This window comes from Cyprinodon variegatus, unplaced genomic scaffold, assembly GCF_000732505.1.
Source record: "Cyprinodon variegatus isolate N-32 unplaced genomic scaffold, C_variegatus-1.0 Scaffold234, whole genome shotgun sequence".
Lineage (NCBI taxonomy): Eukaryota > Metazoa > Chordata > Actinopteri > Cyprinodontiformes > Cyprinodontidae > Cyprinodon > Cyprinodon variegatus.
In genome coordinates, this window is record NW_015150687.1 from 362,710 (window position 1) to 383,184 (window position 20,475).

General features: G+C 37.5%; 1 protein-coding gene across 1 annotated transcript in view; it reads right to left on the minus strand.

Moving 5' to 3' along the window:
• Positions 1 to 522: 522 nt before the first annotated feature.
• The window catches only part of LOC107088955 (BDNF/NT-3 growth factors receptor-like), a 30,002-nt gene continuing 10,049 nt past the window's right edge, over positions 523 to 20,475 (minus strand). The window contains exons 8-22 of the mRNA XM_015381430.1: positions 19,899 to 19,973; positions 19,753 to 19,824; positions 19,598 to 19,666; positions 19,357 to 19,508; positions 19,116 to 19,252; positions 14,382 to 14,514; positions 13,591 to 13,941; positions 12,034 to 12,059; positions 10,438 to 10,537; positions 8,879 to 9,067; positions 7,377 to 7,507; positions 7,114 to 7,286; positions 6,085 to 6,325; positions 3,679 to 3,837; positions 523 to 918 (exon numbers count right to left, since the gene is read on the minus strand). Coding sequence (XP_015236916.1) covers positions 733 to 918; positions 3,679 to 3,837; positions 6,085 to 6,325; positions 7,114 to 7,286; positions 7,377 to 7,507; positions 8,879 to 9,067; positions 10,438 to 10,537; positions 12,034 to 12,059; positions 13,591 to 13,941; positions 14,382 to 14,514; positions 19,116 to 19,252; positions 19,357 to 19,508; positions 19,598 to 19,666; positions 19,753 to 19,824; positions 19,899 to 19,973 — 2,194 coding nt within the window. The 3' untranslated portion in view covers positions 523 to 732. The remainder of the gene's footprint in view (positions 919 to 3,678; positions 3,838 to 6,084; positions 6,326 to 7,113; positions 7,287 to 7,376; positions 7,508 to 8,878; positions 9,068 to 10,437; positions 10,538 to 12,033; positions 12,060 to 13,590; positions 13,942 to 14,381; positions 14,515 to 19,115; positions 19,253 to 19,356; positions 19,509 to 19,597; positions 19,667 to 19,752; positions 19,825 to 19,898; positions 19,974 to 20,475) is intronic.

The window sequence follows — 20,475 nt, forward strand, 5'->3', positions numbered from 1 at the left end:
AATAGCTCTGCTGATTAAAACAAAGCCTTAACAACCGTTTCCCACTAACACATCATGATATTTTTAACAAGAGTAAAATATGAACAGATATTCACAAAATATGCTTTTTTTTAAATTAACAATGTAAAATAGATTCCCTTTTATTTCACAATTTTGAATTAATCGTTTTTTTCACTTGTGTGTAAAAGTTTTTTTTACATATACATGACTTAAATACCAGATTTAAATCAACTAGAATTAAAAAGCTCTATCTACATAGATTTTCCATATATTCTCAGTCAATGAGTGTTTCCGGCTTTTTGCTGTTTTTTTTCCCTTATTTTTATTTTTTACTCCCAGCAAATAAGAAACCCAGTGTGGTAATGTATTCACATGGTGGAGGTTGACCTATCTACTTGTTTTTTGTTTATTCCTGATCTCTAATTTGAGTCAAAGGACATAATCCTGTGTATATTTTCATTTCACTCTCTGAAACATGCCTCAGAAAATCTGCAAATGAATAAAAAACAAAACTAAATCGAAACTCAAAATTTAAGGCTGATCTTCATGGAATGAGGACAGGGACAGTTTGCATTTTACAGTCACATTTACAACCAGGTTCTGTACATTGATTTAGTCACACCGCCTTCTCTTCCTACCCTCACTGCATCCTAACATATTCTCCAGCACCCAAACACCCATTTAGGTAGGAAGCACACATGCACACAAAGTACATACACAGCTGCTGATGCATCAGCCCAATATATCCAGGTAGACAGGTGAGGCCTTTGCCAAGCTCTGCAGCATGCTGTGGATTTCCTTGATGTTTAGCCTCATGTAGGGCTCCCGCTGCCAGCAGCCCAACATCAGGTCGTACACCTCCTTGGGACAGGTACGGGGCCGCTGCAGGACTCGGCCTTGTGTAATGCATTCAATCACCTGTAGGGGACATTTTCATATGTCAGATTTCTCCCTTTATAATATACAATAACTTACTTTTTTATTTAAAATATCTAAACAATCAGAATAATAGAAATAAGCTTAGAGCTTAGTCATACAAGAACCACAAACTGCAGTGTATTTTATTAGGATTAGGAGTAAAAGCCCAACTTGGCTGGCCTCTGGAGGGATTTAAAGGGACAATGTGGAACAATTTCTCTTTTTACTGCCTGACATCGCTGACTGTTTACATATATGTTATTGTTGATGTATTATTTCCTCCACTAATAATCAGAAACATGCCCACAAGCATAGAATTTCATATTATATACACAAGGCTTGGAACCAGTTAGTGAAGCGGCATGACAGCTTGCTATATTGAAAGTACAGATGCAGACGAGGGATAAAATAGTACTAACGAGCAAAATAACAACCGGTGATGAAGATCATTGGGAGACGCTAACCAAACAGCTACAAGTCTGCACAACTGCAGCACAATGCATGTGCAGCAGCAGCCCGAGAAACGGTTTCCCCATTAAAAAGAAAAGGAAAAGAGACTAGGAAACCAGAGACATTAAAAAAACATGAAGGACATTGGATAAATCTTCTCCATTTGAAAGGAGCAAAAGAGGGAGAAAGATATGAAAAGTGATGCTGAAGTTGCAATGATTCTCATTGACATGTAGTCCTGCTGAAATTAGGGTAAAGCTTCCTTTTTCCATTCAGATTAATTAGAAGGTGTTGCTCAATTGCATAACAGTAGATCCTGCAAATATATATTGATAATATATAGATTTTCGTGGGTTTAGTAGCTTTCAAAGACATGATGGACACTGGCTTTTAGTAAAAGCCAATAGCCATAAGAGCTCTGCTCTTGCTGTTGCCCACAGCTAAATGAATAAAAAGGAAATGCATCTTTCTCTTTGATGCTCACATTTATCTACGCAAAGTCATTTAGACAGGTTCTTAGAAAACATCTTATAAAATGTATCTAAATCAGGAAACTTCTTATAAGCTACATGCCAATCAGGCTGAGTAAATGCCATCTACCTCCATTAAACTTCTACAATGCGTATGTAGGATCCCCAGCGGATCAAAAGGCAGATTTTATTATCACATTACTCCTTAACTGTGGGAGAATAGAGCTCAGCTACACTGACAAAACTGGAGTACCGTCTACTGAGAAAAAGCTGGGTAACTTTTTCCACATATAAATTCCTTGTAGATTTCACTCAATAAAATCTAAGTTGGTTTTACTTACTAAGAAGAGTTGATTTAAAAAAGTTAAGTACATTTTACTGCCAAATGTCTCTTATAAACAAAAGACGTACCTTTTTCTGCTAGTGAATTTTATGCAGACACAGGAAGCTTAAGCGGAAATTCAATCTGGAAGACTCTTATCAGCTTCACCCGAACCACCTGGGATGTCCCTTGTTTAGCTCCAGCCAATCAACTCGGGGCCGCACCCTCTCTGAAGCCAAACATCTTGCAAGATCCCCTTCATCTAGCTCCTGGCTCAGCTTCTCTCTCCCGTAGCATGTTAACTGTCACCTGCCTCAACCCACCTTCTTCCTCATTCTCTGTCCCGCTCATTCTCTGACTTATTCCACCACCAGTGTCCGGATGCCGGGGTAAGATCACTCTAATCCTTTTCTAGGTTACTCATCCAAGCGTATGTTGAATCACAGCATTAAAGTCCTCTGCCAGGGAATAATCACCAAATAACTTATTTCATTTATGTCATCATCTGCTTCTGTCACCTTGAACCCCAGTCGGCCTCGGCAGATGGCCACTCACGCTGAGCCTGGTTCTGTTAGAGGTTTCTTACTGTTAAAAGGGAGTTTTCCTCTCCACTGTCGCTATATGCATGCTCCACGCTATATGCATGCTACGAATCATCTCAATCATTTGGTTTTCCTTAGAAAGAAATATTTTGAAGAATGATTGTTACATGTATAAATAACTATTAAAATATTCTAATTGCAGCTTTTCTATGCGTGAGACTCTCCAGGTTGAAATACAACTACCGGTATGTACACAGAAGAAGAATATAAAGAAGCCAAGAAGTTTGTGGACTGTGGGAGGAAGCCAGAGTACCCAGAGGGAACTAACACATACACATGGAGAACATGCAAACTTCGTGAAGAAAGAACCTGGACTAGAGATCGAATCCTAAACCTTCTTACTACAAAGCAACAGAGCTACATACTATTCCACCGTGCAGCCAACAAGTAAACAAGATGTTCTACTTCTGATCTAAACATGGCCAGGCAAGGAAAAATGCACCAAGTTTACTTCTAATATCCAAGTACTTCTTACTTGTATCTGTTAAGTTGGGAAACTATTGAAGTTGTTTCGTTAATACTATTTCATAAGATGAATTAAATGTACTTGCCTTTTGATGGATATAGATTTACAATTAATCCTAAGTAGAACATTTGGTATAAGGTTTCATTTTGAAGTAATGGCACATATATAGCAAGATGCAGTAAATTTTATATAAAAAGTGAGGAAATAGTTACAGGAAAAAGTCCCTTTTTCAGTGTAGAAGTATTAAAGGCACTACACTTTATAAGCTAACCGAGTGTCTTAAGATCAAATGACTTGATCCGTTAAAAAATACATTAAAATTAAGCTGTTTATTTTCTATTATCTGTCACTCTTTAACAACAAAGTCTGAATTTCCCTTAATGCAATCATTGCCATCTCAGAGGTAATTTCAGCTTTAAATGTAAAGGTTAAAACCTTGATGTGACTGACCTCATTGTTGGAGAGCTGGTACCAGGGCTGCTTGCCATACGTGAAGATCTCCCACAGCACCACACCTAGACTCCACACATCACTCTCTGTCGTAAACCTCCGATACATGATGCTCTCTGGGGGCATCCAGCGGATGGGCAGCATCGTATGACCGCCAACCTGGGGACAAGGAGCAGCCTCCATTAGCAGGCCTCCTCGGGTCAGATCAAATTGTTTTAGTGGCTAGTTACACCATTTATAATCACTTAATTATAAAAAATAAAATCCATGACATTTTTTGCTGTTGTGCAAATCCAGAACAAACATTTTTATGTATTAAATTAATTACAAGCCTAATGATTATATCAAGAATAAAGCTACTAGTCAGACATTTATGTCAGTCAAGCTCATTCATGGAACATGTCCACACCAATACTTTTTTTTTCTTTTTTTTCCAAAATAATAATACACTAAAGAAAAAACTAACTCTTTCATATAGCGGCTTAATTGCCTGTATCCTAAAATATTTCAGCTTCTAAATGTTTTAAGATTGGAACACACATCCAGGCTGCTTTTCTGGAAAGAAAGTTCAAACTTTACACTGTTTATGTATGTATACAGTATCTCTGGATCAGATGTCCCAGACTAGCTTCTCTCTTCTCTTTGTTAAAACAGTGGGTGGCTGGTTTAGGACACAGTTTTAATAATGAACTGTTTATTTTTGGTCCTAGATATTCAAAAGCACAAGAGTGGAATATTTGTGTGGTTAATTTTCTGTTTGGTCAGGCAAAGTTTTGGCTCACCAGGAGAAATAAAATGAAGGAGGCAGGTTCAGTAGATGTTGAAGTGATTTTCAGAGGCCTGGTAGCGGCACGTCTTAGGACAGAGTTTGCATATTATAGAATGCTGTCAAATCCTAAGGAGTTTATTTCTATTTGGGGAGGTGGAGATATTTTATGTTGTGTAAATAATCAAATGCTTATTCTCAGTTTTTGAGGGGGATGACTTTGTCTTTTGTTTTTTTTCTTCTGGCTTGCGGTATATGAGTATATGTATGTAATTTACTTGTGTTATTGTAATTGAAACATTGGACCAATAAAAGGAGTACATGGTATGTATGTATATTTCTATCTTTAATTGCCTTCTAAATCTTTTTTTATTTCTCAAGTGACGTTTTGCTTATTTAGCATCAACATACAAACCTAAGGCATTTTAAAGGTGTCTAAAAATCTACTAACAGTTGTAATTGGTCATTTATAGTGATAATTAAAGTGATGCATAAAATAATCAGGTCAACTGTTTCAAGCTTTTATAGAACTGTTGATATCAGATATCTTGTACATTTTACTTTTTATATATATTTTTTTATTTATCCATATTTTTATCCTAAGTGTATATATTAGTATATTTTTTGCATGCCTTATACCCCAGTGTTTCTAGAGATTTTTATAATTTTATTTACTATTTCATCTATGTTTCATGTTGCACGATTGTACCATAAAAAATTCCTAGTTGTGAACTCCTTCACTAACAATGGCAATAAACCCGATTCTGATTCTGAAAAGTAAATTAGTTCTAGGGTACTGGAGAGTGATTTTTTGAATATATATCACACTTGTGCTCTATGGTTCACCTTCCAAATGATGTAATTTATCAGCTGGTTTGTTCTAACAGACTCAGGAAGAGTTTTCACAACAGAACTCAGATCAGTGCTTCACTTCGTTGAGCCAGCGATATACATCTGTATTATGTAAAGTGATGATAAGGATTTATTTGTAATTTTTGTTTTGTTTTATGGAAATACAAGTAACCAAGCTTTTATTTCACATTGTGCTTTAACTTAGAATTAGGCTTTATTTGATTAAAATGACTATCAGTGATGTGACAGTTTGTTTACCTGTTTTACATCTCACTGTCCAGCAGAGGGTGCTGTGGGATTCAAGTTAAGATCTGAAACAAACTGATTTTTCTAAAAATCCCACCTGCTCCTGTCTATGTCTTTGTTTTACACTGATCAGGTTTATTATCACCTCCATAAATAGCTGCTGTCTCATGCATACACACATGGATGCTTACACTGTGTACTGCTTTGTGGTTTAATATGATGCTGTCAATGTGAGTGGGATAATGATTTGATTCATTGCCTAAATAAATTGCAAAACTATGCTTGCTTTTTTGCCTTGTCTAGCCTTATTACCATGGAAACTTTAAATTTATGTAGATTACAGAATTTACATTTAAATGGTTTTAAAAGTAAGCCTTGCTAAAACTGCTATTTCTGCTGCAACAAACTCATGTCACCAAAGCTGGAGAAAATAAATCAATATTTGTAGCTCCTTGTGTTTCTCCTTGAGCACTGCAAAAATTTGCATTAGCTGTAGGGAGTAACAAACAGATGTAGAGGAAAAAAGATGTAGCTTTGCTTACCCTGTAGTAGTCTGTGCTGTAAACATCCCTCGACATGCCAAAGTCTCCAATCTTGACCAGAAGGTTTTCCCCTACCAGGCAGTTCCTTGTTGCCAAGTCTCTGTGGACAAAATGCTGGGAGGCCAGGTAGACCATGCCAGCAGCAATCTGTTGGGCAATGTGCAGCATCTGAGACTGGGTGAGCTCCACCAGGATACTGTGCTGACCGTCTGCCATGAGAACCGCATCAGGACCGTGGGACCTGCACCCAGAAGCCAAAAGCATATTTGAACTAGTTACTAATACTAAAAATGTATTAAAAAAAATAAAAAATAAAAATTATATATATATATATATATATATATATATATATATATATATATATATATATATATATATATATCACAATTCTGTTTTGAAGGTATAGAGGGCAATCTTTTACTTCCGGGTGGATCATATAAATAATTGCTCCTCCTAATTGTCGATCGTTCTGTTGATATGTTTACATAAGGCCGTCCTAATTGCTCATCCCGTTAGCTATCTTTTTCTGCACATGCGTACTTTCAGGCGTATGATAGTCAATGAAGCTCACCTTTCTCACCACGGTTCTTTGAAAATGGGTAATAACAAAAAAAGTGTCTATGAGGGTATATGAGAACAAAAGAAAGGCCTCAGAAAAGGCAGAAATATCCCAGAATGCTTTGCCCGGAGAGCTCTCCTCGAAAAGTAGAGGAAGAGGAGCGTGGTCAATGGGGAGCAAAAAGCAGTGATCATCTGTCAGATAACAGTCAGTTATCTGAGTTCGCTATAAAGTCCACTATATAGTCCCCACTCTTGGGCACAGTTAGCTTGTGTGAGCTATGAGAACAGCAATTTTTAAGCAGAACAAACACAAGGAGAAATAGGCTTGTACACGCTCTTGCATGCGTTTAATAGGCGTTCCCAGTCAGGAGAGGGTACAGGGTTGTGCATGTGTATTTTTTTTAAGTGGAGGGCGGGTCTTTTTGAAAAAATCCTCTACAATACCTTAGATTTATGACATTTTCGCACCTGAGAAACTTGTTCAGGTCTCCATGTTTCATGTACTCAAACACCATGATGAGGGGATCGCTCTCCACACACACTCCATAGAAGGTGACAATGTGATCGTGCTGCAAGTTGGTGAGAAGCTCGGCCTCTCTGTAGAAATCTGCGCGGCCGCTCTCGGTGGCCTCCTTCAGAGTCTAAGAGACAGAGAGCGGTAAGATTAACAGGAACAAACATCCAACTAAAACAGTTCCCCAGTTCCCTGAGGGAGGTGTCCCGATCCGTACCTTGACAGCCACATGGATCTTCTCATGGTCCGGCACCAGGTTGTAGCACTCCGCAAGAAAGACTTTCCCAAAAGCTCCTTCTCCCAGCTCCCGTTTTAACACGATGTTATGCCTTTTGATGTGCTGAACAACTTTTAACAAAGAACACATCAAATCATTCACAACATGATGGTTTTATCTTTATTTTCAGTTCAATTAAATAAAAACATGCTTTATTTATCCAAGGGAAATTAAATGTGGTAGCTCTTTTTCAATGACTTGTTGTAGATGTTGATAGCTGTAGATAGGAGGGCTTTTCATTGGCAAAATATCTTTTAGTAGATATTTTGAAGTAGACATTAAAACTTTATGCTGTAGTGTCATTTTCAAAGCTCTGGTCAAGCTGTTGCAGCAGAGGCATGTTTTAACATTCTGTTTTGTATAAGATCCATGAATAACAACTTTTGTTACTTTGAAAATGTGGGTACGGTATGCACATCATGCAGACCTTTCTTTGTATAAAAATCCTAGCCAAAACATTTAGTTGCAGCATCAAAATCGTAGAGTTTTCATAAAATATTGAACCTAAAAGTTGCTCAGTACGACTCCTCCGCCAATTCAACTCTTAACATTTCAGAAGTTCCAGATCCTTACAGTTTACACCTGAAATATGCATCTTTTCATTTTCAAAACAAACAGCAATTCTTATTCACCTCATCACTCTTTGAATCTCTATCCTTCTAAAATTCTCACATAAAGGCCACATTTCTATAAGACCAGGATATGCTAGAAAAAAGTCAGCAGGTTTTCCCACTTGGTTAAAAAATGTTGAATTGAAAGAACAAACAATGCAATAAATCTACCACTGCTTGCACAGGAAGAAGGATCATTGTGTGACTTGTTACATTAAGGGGAATTTCATTCAGTACATCTTTTAAATAAAAACTATTAAATAAATGGTGAAATTTCTGTTCATTTTTATGCATTAAAAAAGTGTATTTATTATATTATTCATGATCATCATACTGTTATACTAAGGCAGTGAGTTGTTAGTAATGTTGTATGACAAAGTGATGTGTTGTCTTTTTCCCCTTTTATTTAGAGTAAAAAAACAAAAAAACAAAACTATTATTATTGTCAGCACTGCTTTGAATTACCTCAAAGAAATGTTTACAAAAGCTATTTGAGTTTTCTGCTCCGGTCTCTGCAAAGGTCTTTCTCCCACCATGTTTTTGTCTGTGTTTTTTATTAAGAAAGCAAACTAAAAATAGGTTAAATTGAAAATGAGATTCACGTTCTTTACACAGCAAATGACAAAAAAAAAAAGATGTAGAGTTTCAATATAATAAAACTTTTCTTTCTATGAAAATCTTTTATGGGCTTCACACTTGGCTCCTAGAGCAGGAGGAACTAAGGTAGGGAATGTGAATATAAATATATGGCGAACAGAAATGAATCCAATATGGATTTATCAGAAAAGGCTTCGGGTTAACAGAGGTTGGTCAAGCTAGGCGGTAACTCACACGTGTCAGGTTTCAGCATGCTACCGGAGTTACGGAAGTACTGCGGATTCTCAATGACAGGAATCTTTGTCATCCCAATGATCACTGCGTCTGGACCCATCTCCGAGGACGACGGGGTGTTGTTGCCATTGGAGACGTGATGAAGAGGGCTGGCAGAGTCATCGTCGTTGCTGATTACCGAGGAGGAGCCTAGGGACCCAGAGAGAAGGGGAAAGAAGGAGGTGGTCAGGAAAAAGGAGACGGAGAGATGGGCAGAGAAGAAGGTAAAGAGTAGGAGGTTGGTCATTAGGATAAAGGAGTAAGAGAAGATGGAAAGAGGAGAAGAGAGGTAAACAAGGTAAAGGGATGATGAAGTGTAAATGGATGGTTGGTACAACTACACCCTAATATTAGGTTTCTGCAAAATGTGACAGTAATTCAAGTCTAACACATATGCTGCATATAGATATATTAATTTATACAGGGAATACCAATAACAGTACTGATACATGATTATATATTAACTGCTTAACAAGGATCAACTGTTGCAGGCATTTTGGCAAAAACAAGCTAAATTATGGAATAACCTGAAAAAAACTCCCACCAATTCTTCCAAAAAGTCACATAGTGAGAAAAAAATACAACTATGTTTTTCTTCCATACAAGAAACACAGTTTATATCTTCTGTTCTGGCCTCTTGCATTAAGCGACTTTTAATTAAGCATTTTATAAATCCCTACATTTCTGCCATTTTTTGGGTTAAGAATAGGGTCTTTTAGAGTCTTGTAAAACCATTAACTTTCTCTCATATGCCTTTTTACAAAAACAAGTTTCAGTGCAATTTTTGTTTTATATGAGATCAGAAGAAAGCAGCTTATACTTTTGTATGAAAAAGAAAGATTTAAGAAGTTTATTTTTTAGCATAAGTATTCAGCACCAAATTACATTGTTACTCCTAAAATAAAAATAAAACAAACTGGATATCTTGATTGCTTACATAATTTCTAAAAGTAGCACTTATCATTGATGATCTCTATTCATCTTTGCATAAATGGTGATGTTCTGTGAAGGTTTTGTGTAAGAACATTAGTGACCCTACCATGAAGACCAAAGAACACAGCAGACAGAAAATGCTAAATGATGTCCAAGGAAGGAGCAAAAAATTTTAGATACGTACAAAGCTGGCACAAATACATTACCAAACACTTGCAAGGGTAACTACAGCAAACGTTTAGTCCTAACAAGTATGAATATAGGAAAAGGAGGAAATAGAAATGTTCAATGCACTCCAGATTTTTACTTAAAAAAAGTCCAGCAAAAAAAGAAAGTTCAAAGCCCACAAATACTTTGGCAGGACACAGGTTCTCTCTTGACAATTGGCTTTTCATATGCGTTTTTAGAACATTGTCAGAACAGAGAGCCAGAAAGTTTAGATTTCTAACAGTTTGCAAAAATACCTGAAAAAAAAAAAACAAGAACAAGGAATACATTTTTTAATATCCTCTCTGGAAAATGACAACCAATAGGCTTAATTCCTTTATTTATTAAAAAGAAAAAAAAACAAAACATATTTATTTTACCTTTAATACCAAAGCTTGAGTTTCGTCCATATTTCAGAATGATCACCATGAGGACACAGCCAGTCAAGGCAACACCAGCAATTCCCACAACGACATATACCTAGAAATTAAAAAAAAGAGCGATTAGGAATTCAGTGAAAAGTCCAAATAAACTGTAGCAATCACAATAAAATGCTGATCCCTATAAGTATAATTCCTGCTAACAGCGCGCGTAAAAAACAGTTTAGAGAAATTAAATATTTGCTTTAGTACATCAATGTGGTATCTGCTGTTGGATTTAGATCTGGAGTTTAAGATGACCATGGAAAAAAGGTTAATTTTGTGACAAAGAACTGAAGTCAGGTTTTAGATTATAAATCAGCTCAAGCTCTATTATAAGCTCTACTTCAAAGACAATAGTATGAGCTTAATCCAAAATATTTATATGGCAAGAGACACCTATGTTGATTTAAGGGGTCATAGAATGCAAAACCGAGTTTACATTGTCATAGATGAATAACGAAATGGACGTACAGAGCAGTTCAAACCCCATATCCCCCTATTTTCTCTGCAAATCTCACAAATCTAAACTTCCACCTTAAAACAGGTGAATGGAAACAAAGCCCCGAGTTGACGTAAACTCAGGGATGTTGCCCTATTTGGTTCTGGTCTGGTCCCGGTGGGGGGTGGGTGAAGTGTCGACGGCTGGACCGGACATGAGCCGTCTGCCTTACCTGCACCCGGTAAGGCAGACGGGGGGAAGCGCGGGGATGCCTGTGTCCAGGCTCACCAGGTCGGGTTCAGTCGCTCCGTACCCCCATTGGCTCCTGCCCCCGCCCGCCAGGGTTCCCGGACCAGCCCCGGAGCTTACGGCCCGGTTTTGTTGCACTGTAGTCGACCAAAATCCCAGACGATTTAGAAATTCTACCTGCACATCCTTTTAGGTATGAAAAGTAGGACATATCCAGGAAAAAGAGGACGTCTGGTCACTGTACCATATCAACAATATCGATGTTTCAGTGACTGAGTGCTTGTTGCTATGATGTGTCCTTGCTCAGCAGCTTTGCTTTCAGTGACTGAGTGCTTGTTGCTATGATGTGTCCTTGCTCAGCAGCTTTGCTCATAGTAAACCAACCAATCAGTGCACAGCTCATCTAAATAATCATGAGCATGCCATAAAAGGAAGAAAACCTGTTGTTTCATTCTAGGGCTTTTAAGCAGGCTTGCTCATAGAACAGCAAATATGTCATTTTCAGCCCAACCAATGTTACACACCCTATTTAGAGACCTTAAGGACCAGCACCAAATACCCTATATAATCATTCTATGACCCCTTTAAATTTCCTAGCACAGCAACAGCATCACTGGTCCCTTCTTTCCCTGGAAAGTGGAATGAAGAGCTTCTCCAAAATATCTTTTTTTTTTACTTTATACATAACTTGTTGTTATGAAGATTTGGTGACCAAATTTTTTTTAAGGTTTTTTCCACACCTACATGTAAAACAATAAAAAAAAGAATATTCAACGATATTCAACGATCAATAAATTGTAAACATATTTTAATTATAGAGGTTGTCAAAACATTGCATATGAATAGAAATGTTTTGGATGACTTACGGCAACGCTGTCGTCCAGAGGAGGGACTGGTGTATCTGGATGAATTTGGTAAAATCAGAATTATTGTCATGATTTTGTTGTTTGAAACTGCATGTCAACTTTGCAAAATCTAAAAAAAAAAACCTACCAGTGTCTGAGCAGAGGATGCAAACAGAAGGCAAGGGAGAGATAACAGATGGAAATCAGAAGACATTTTTGTTTTTTGGCAAAGTTATATTTTACATCAAACAAAGATAACTAGAGTAAATGCAAATTGTAGTTTTCAATCTATGATTCTATTCTGTAAAATGAGAAGCTATCTAAGACATTCTGACTTTGCATGAAGAAAACAATTCCCCATAAACCCCATTCAGGTTATGCTACCCTTGGTGGCTACAACTTTTAAATAACCAGTCTTTTATAATGCTGTGGGGAAATGTTGTTCCACTCGTCTTTATAAAAGTGTTTTTGACATACTAGAGGCTTTTTAAGTATAAACAACTGAGGACAATGCAGACTTTGACTATGTTCTCTATAAGTACTACTTTAATGTTGAATTTCTTTAACTAATTAGAGGCAGATTTTCTGTTGCATTCCACATTATCTCCATGCTACAGAACTCAAGTGTGCTTTAGCTCAAGGTCTCAAACAGACGGCTGGACATTTTCATACAAGATTTTCTTGTAGTCGGCCTCAGATTGTCACCCTAACACCATCATGTCTGACTGACAATTTTCTTCTTAAATGCTGGGGTAGTTCAGAGCTGATACAATGGGAAACACATTAATGGATTGATCAGTGCAGGAATCTTCAATGTTTTCCCGGCCAAGGACCCAAAACTGACGGCGAGATGGAGCAGGGACCCCCTAATTATATATATAGTATGAAATAGTGTTATATCAAACTGGTCCTATAGTCACTCTATTACAGATGGAGTAATGTACCGGAAGTAATTTTACCCTGGGATTATTAGAGTATTTCTGATTCTGATTCCTGGATGATGGGACAGGTGTTGTGAATGAAACGGTGCCCAGCTTGAAAGAGCACCTGTGTGTCGCTGAATGTGTGTACTGATGACTGAAAGACATCTTCTGCCTCCATTTATCTGTTTACTACAGTGAGTTTAATTCATGTTAATGTTTATGTTGTCTATGTTTATGTTGCACATTTCAATTAGTGGAAAAAAATGAAGAGGGGGAATATAAAAAAACAAAAGTCTAATCAACCAAAATTTTCGTGACCCCCATGCAGTACCTCTGTAGACCCCCTAGGGGTTGCGGACCCCCTGTTGATAATTTTTGTTTTCTTCCTTATTTTTTTATTCTATTGGTGAACCATTAACACTGACCTAAAATGGAAATAAAGTCTTTGACATTGGCTCAGCAGGAAAGTTTAGACATTTATTGCAGTAATTATAATTATCCATATATACTTTGAAATGTGAGGAAAATAAATACATCCATCAGGAAAAATACCATTTCATGACTCTCATTGTTTTATAAAACTGAAATAATACTTACAATAGTACTCATCTGTAAATGAAAGAAAAAAAAATTCAGCAGTTGACCTCAGAACAACACTTGGGCAATATTTGTATTTCAAAACACAAAGCAAACTGACCTGTTGGACTAATGTTTGGTGGATCAATGAACTGGGCAGTTACTGTTTTTTCATCCTGGCCATGTGCGTTTTTTGCCACTAGTGTGTATTCGCCATTATGGATGTGGGTGGGATTGACCAGCTGCAGGCAGCCGTGGTCCTCGTTCTCTGTGGACACGTGGATCATGGTGCGGATGTAGTCCTGCTCTTGGAGCAACTCGTTCCTATGGTACCAGAGCAGTTGAGGTTTGGGGTTTCCTGTCACAGTGAAGGGGATGCACCAGTGGTGGTCCCGTTCAGGACCCAAGAGTTGTTGGATGGTCGGGGGGACTAACAAGGAGGCAACAACAAAAGAAGAGCAGTCATGGGTATAATGGGAAATAAAAGGAAATATAGCTGGTAAAATACCTCTATGAGCTTAGAGAGGAGAGATGTAAGAAGAAATTATAGACTTGTTAAACATTTTTTCAACTCTGACGACAGGAAAGCAGAGGAGAAGAATGTACAGATGGGTATTAAACAAGCAGAAACACGTGGTGAGGCATAAAGAGCTTTACAGGAAGAATAGTTATGTACAGGAAACATGGAAAGTCAATAAGACTTGCCAGAAGACACTAATGATAACAAACCATGAGGACTTTTGCTTCCAAGAAAAACACATGATTTAGAAGAAAGCATTTAAATGCTCGTCACAAAGGAAATTAGATCAAACTGAATGCAGCAATGTAAACAAGATTTCTACAAATGTAGGCCGTATTTGATGTCCTTACAAGTAATGTTGAGCTGAAGCGTGGCTTCAGTCTGACCGACCATGTTCTCAGCGCTGCATACAATCACCCTGCCATTATCATCAGGAGACAGGTCTGACAAGTTGAGGATACTCTCAGTTTCCATAGAGTGAATCTGCAAAGGTAAGATTATTGGATCAGTTATGCATTCTATGTAAACTTGCTTGATTCCTACAGAAAGAAAACAGCTAATAACTAGTGACATTCCACACTGATATGCAATTTATATATATAAAATAAAAGCAACTAAAAATCATTATAGAAACTAAAGAAAAAATATCAACACAGTTACTTTCAAATACTTAAAATTACAGTTCATATTTAATCTTTTTGTGTGGAAAAAGTAAAGCAAAGTCTTCACTAATATTTCTTTAAATAACGTATATGAAAAATTCTTACAAAGGGTAGTAAATATCGGATTTCCATGCACAACTAAACATATAGAACTGTAAGTTGCTAAGAAGCAAATCTCAGGAGTAGCAGAGTTTGAAATAAAACCTAACTGTTTTATCTTATTTTATTAAACACTGAACCCCACTATGAAGTCTTTCTGTACGGAGTCTGTACGTTGGCATCGTGCAGGTTCGTCTTCCCCCCACAGTCCAGACACATGAATGTAACACGGGTTAACTGGTCTCTAAAATCCCCCTAAGGTCTGACTGTGTGCTGGCATGGTTGATGTTTGTCTCTTTGTTTCCCTGTGATGTCTTTTCATAACAGGTCAAACAAAGGATTTGCTCAAAAACTGCTAGAAATGGCACCAGCCCCACCGCAACCCTGCTATGATAAGAGAGTTATAGACAAGGAAAGGATAAAAATCTAGGTCACCAAATAATTGGCTTCCAAACAGTGATAATTTCCTGAATAGAATGAGTTACCTTAGACTGGTTTCTTAAAACCAAAATAAAAAGGAAATGGGCTCTTATTCTACGAAAAGAACTGATCAACTAGGTCCGGCTTCATTCAAAGAACTGTAAATCCTTTTTTCTTCCCGCCATGTAGGACATTGAATTTATCAAAACACACCCCTAAGAATGGTCCAAATTCACTAATTTATTAAAAAGTTATATATAATTATCTACATTATTTGGCTTAATATAAACTTAATATAAATTTGTAACAGCCTAAACTTTAAACAGAACAGTTTAAGACAGTTTAACACCAACAAGGGAGAAACTCAGTTTTATGTGTTTAATATTGAAGTTAGCGAAATGTATTAGATACATTTTAAATCATCAAACATTTGGAATTGGATAAATCCTAAATAACAAAAATTAAGAACACTAACTGCTATTCACACGATAATGAACAAGTGAAATAGTTAGCTTTACAGTAAGCGAAATAACTTAGAGTCAAGGATGTTTGTATCTAATAGCCTAATAGAAACATTACAGAGTCTGAAATAACTTAAACAAGGAAAGCATAGATTCTTAGAGTGCATTTGTTGTATAGAAATTTTTAATTAGTTGTTGTACCAGGGATTTATTTTCATATATTTACTCATCCATTGCTTAAATGTATTTACAGTGTCATAGAGACACACATAACCAGGACATTAACAGATCTAAGGAAGGCACCTCAACCTCAAAGTCTTCTTTTGAAACTCTTGGAGGAAGCTGGAGTGCCTGGAGGGAACGCCTGAATGCACAGAGATACCATGCAGGAGCCAGGCTGGTTGACTACTACAGTGCTATAAGGTTACAGTAATAACAGCATCATGCAGCCCTTAGTTAGATTTAATCCAATAACATGTTAGATAAAAAAATAAATCATCTATTTAAGGTTACACATCAGCACTAAGAAATCTTTATCTGCTTTTTTTTTTTTTACTCGCTTCAAAATCCAATTGCAATTTGAGAACAAATATAGTTCATTTTTACTAATGTGGAATTGCAGGGATCTTTTGTTAAACTAACGAAAGCCAACAGAGCACTCTTTTATTTAAGGAGGCAGTGAAAACATTAAACAAACATACAAGTTGGCTAAGTAATCACTTCACACTTCCCACCCAGACCTCAGTTCAGCTGTAAAATTCCAACCTGTGTGACTGACTGCTAATGAGGTGGGGTCAGCCCCATTCCCTTCACACACTAACAGATTTTTCTGCCAGCTAGGACTAGGGGAGAATTGCGCAGAAGGAAAATTGTAAAAAAGGAAATCTTGTTGAGTTTCCTCTGGTTTAGATGACCTACAGAAAATGAAAAACAATAAAGGCCTCTCATACTTAAAAGTGGCCAATTTGAAGATATAATATTTGAAATAAAACAACTAAGATTGTGTTTTCACTTAAACTGAAGCTGACAATCATGAAATATAAGTCATTAAATAATTCGCATTACCGACATTTATTCTTTTACAATACTGAAAAAAGCACTATAATCTTTTTTAGGGGCAAATGATTAGAAGGGTTTAACAGCTTTTTGAAGGAGACCTGAGTCCCTGGGTGTTGCAGTGAAAGTGAACACCATGGTATGAAGAGGAAGCTTAGTAAAGCTTAGAAATCAGTCATATGATGAAGAAATAATCTACAATATGTTGAAATCTTAGCTCTTTATGAAAAATAGTGGAACTGGACAAAACTTTGTCAGAGAGAATAAAGACAAATAACTGGACTTTGGAGTAGTGTTCATTTAACTGAATTGTTTAACACACAGAACATGACTGGCATGGACCACACATATTTTTTTTTAGGGAGAATAACCTTGTACAAGCTGTGATGGATAGATATTTAAATGTCATGGTCTGGTGAGGTTTTGCTGCAGTTTTGTCCTCGCTACCTTAAGAAAATTCCCCTTAACTTCTACCATAGCTCAGAGGATTCTTTAGGAAAACGGGAAACCCCACTGCAAAAAGCTGAAGCAGAACTGCCCTTTGGAAAAAAGACCTAAAACAGATAATTAAATCCATCATGGATTGGCTAAATTCCTGTGCCAAGTCAAAGCTGCGATTTGATCTCAATAAATGGTCTGAGGAAATTGGCAGCACATCGGGAACCTTTCAGACATCTCACAGCTACAAGTGTGAGAAGTTTAAATTTTCTTGTGTTTACCTCTTAAAATCTCTTTATTCTCTATTGATTGACATACAATACAGTGAGGAAAATAAGTATTTGAACACCATGCTATTTTGCAAGTTCTCCCACTTAGAAATCATGGAGGAGTCTGACATTGTCATCATATAGGTGCATGTCCACTGTGAGTGATATTCAGAAATCCCAACATATGATTTTTTACTATTTATTTGTATGATACAGCTGCAAATAAGTATTTGAAAAAAGAAAAGACCTGTTTGTCTGCTTTCAAAATGTGCACCTCCACTCCATTTATTATCCTAAATTAGATGAATCTGATTGAGGTCGTTAGCTGCATAAAGACACCTGTCCACCCCATACAATCAGTAAGAATCCAACTACTAACATGGCAAAGACCAAAGAGCTGTCCAAAGACACTAGAGACAGAATTGTACACCTCCACATGGCTGGAAAGGGCTATGGGGAAATTGACAAACAGCTTGGAGAAAAAGGTCCACTATTAGAACAATCATTAGAAAATGGAAGAAGCTAAACATGACTGTCAATCTCCCTCCGACTGGGACTCCATGCTTGATCTCACCTGGTGGGGTCTCAGTGATCCTAAGGAAGGTGAGAAATCAGAAACACAGAACTACACAGGAGGAGCTGGTCAATAACCTGAAAGAGCTGGGACCACCATTTCCAAGGTTACTGTTGGTAACATGTGCTGCTTACACCAGCACATGTCAAGACCCATCTTAAGTTTGCCAATGATCATTTGGATGACCCAGAGGAGTCATGGGAGAAAGTCGTGTGGTCAGACGGGAACAAAATAGAACATCTTGGTCATAACCGTGTTTGGAGGAAGAAGAATGATGAGTACCACTACCATCCCAAGAACACCATCCCTACTGTGGCGGTGGCTTTCACTGCATGGGACAGGGCTATTGCACTGTAGAGAGGAGGACCGGGGTCATGTATTACAAGATTTTGGGGAACAACCTCCTCTAACCTCCAGTTAGAGCACTGAAGCTGGGTGGAGGCTGGGTCTTCCAACATGACAATGATCTGAAGCACACAGCCAGGATAACCAAGGAGTGGCTCTGGAAGAAACATATCAAGGTTCTGGTGTTGCCTACCCAGTCTCCAAACCTAAACCCAATAGAGAATCTATGGATGAAGCTCAAACTCTGTGTTTCTCAGTGACAGCTGTAAAGTCTGTCAGGAATTGGAGACAGAGACACAACAGACTGCAAGGAACAAAGCGACCTTTTAATTCAAACACTTGCAAGTGGAGAGCGTCACAGTTACACAGAATTTTTCAGTAAGCTCTAACTGGGATGGATCATCCTCCCTACATATAGATCACTTTCGTGGGTAAAAGAGGTCACAAAACATTAACAGAAACTCTTCTGCACAGATATTCATCCTGTTATGAAACTCTGCTAAGTTTCTGCAGAGTCATCTTACACCCTTGTGACCCTCAATAATACACTGCTCGCATAAAAAAAAGATATAAGTTGAACATACAATTTTTACTTCGCACAGCCCAGAAACCTGACTGAGGATTTGTGTGCGCGGAGTACTCCGCCTCTCAAGACATGTGAAAGTGGACATCAGCCTTCCCTTGCATATTATCCACCTTACAGCCATTTGGGATTAGATTATTCCAACATTAAATAGAGGTTGAAGTTAAACCATCTCACCTCGAAGGGGGATAAGATCATATCAAGGTTCCACAGGATCATTGGAACAGGGGAGCCTGAGGCACTGCACACAGCTTCAACATTACCCCCCTTCTTCACAGTCACACTTTTGGGTTTTAGCTCGACTTTGGGAACCACTGCAATTAAGAAAAACATCACATGTCACAATATATCACATTATGTCTCTATCTTTCGATCCAATCTTTATGTCTTAATGAAACCCAACAATGCTTTACATTACCACAGTCTGGTGGAGTGAGTGTGGCAAAGTCCCTTGTCTCTCCTCTTTCATCAGTGCATGTTAACTCTAGATTGTCGATGTCTTCTTGGAGTCGTAGTTTGATCCACAAGTTCTCACAAACACAATCCAGAGGGTTTCCAGATAGAAGAAGCCTTCAAAGAAACAAACAAGCACATTAAAGACAGTGTGAAAAAAGAGGATGTTGGGCAACTGACAGTTTTGCGTAAATGTGTCAACTTACGGAGATGTAACGTTGAAGTTCTGAAACGTTCTCCATGACAGCATTGAGAGATTGTTATCTCTGAGATTTCTGAGAAAAGAAGGACAAAAGCTATGAAAAGCCAAATAGGGGGAAGAGCTGTGACAAAATAACTCGAGAAATAAGATGCTGCTTACACATATTGAAGTTTTGTGTTGTTATAAAATGCATCTAAGGATATAGATGTCAATCTTGTCCTCGTCACCGTTCTGTTGAAAGTTACAATGCACATTAACTGTTGATCAGATAAATTTGTTGCTGAGACAATCAGTGTGATACTTACAGGTTTCTGAGGTTTATGTAGTGCCGCAAACTGCTGTCACTGATTTCAAATAATCTGTTTTGATAGGCAATGTATCTGTTGAAGGAGATGAAACCAGATGTTAAATCTATTATATTATTAAATTATCTTATATAAAATTATAAAATGATTTTAAGGTATTGAATTCTATTTTAGAAAATTATAAGCATTTTTAATTTTAAAATGTGGATATTGTAGCTGAAGCATATTGTTATTTTTGTTAAAAGTAAGCAAGTATAGTTTTTTTGCTATTATTTAATCAGAACTTCCAATCTAATCAAAAATGTCAATTTACACAGAAATTTCACAAAATATGCCGCTTAAAATGATACAAACTAGACATCAAACCCGCATCTATGATCGCCAACACCTGCTGGAGCTACGGTCACAAAATGTTTTAAATGCTGGCATTTATGACCGTTTAAAAAAGCGGCAGAGTGCTATGGATGGATGTCAACAAAACAACAGCGGAAAATAACGGATGGAGGAAGAGATGCGCGAGACGGAGAAAGCGAGGTTGCAGAGGGGGGCCTAACTGCGAAGCTAAAGAGAGATCCCC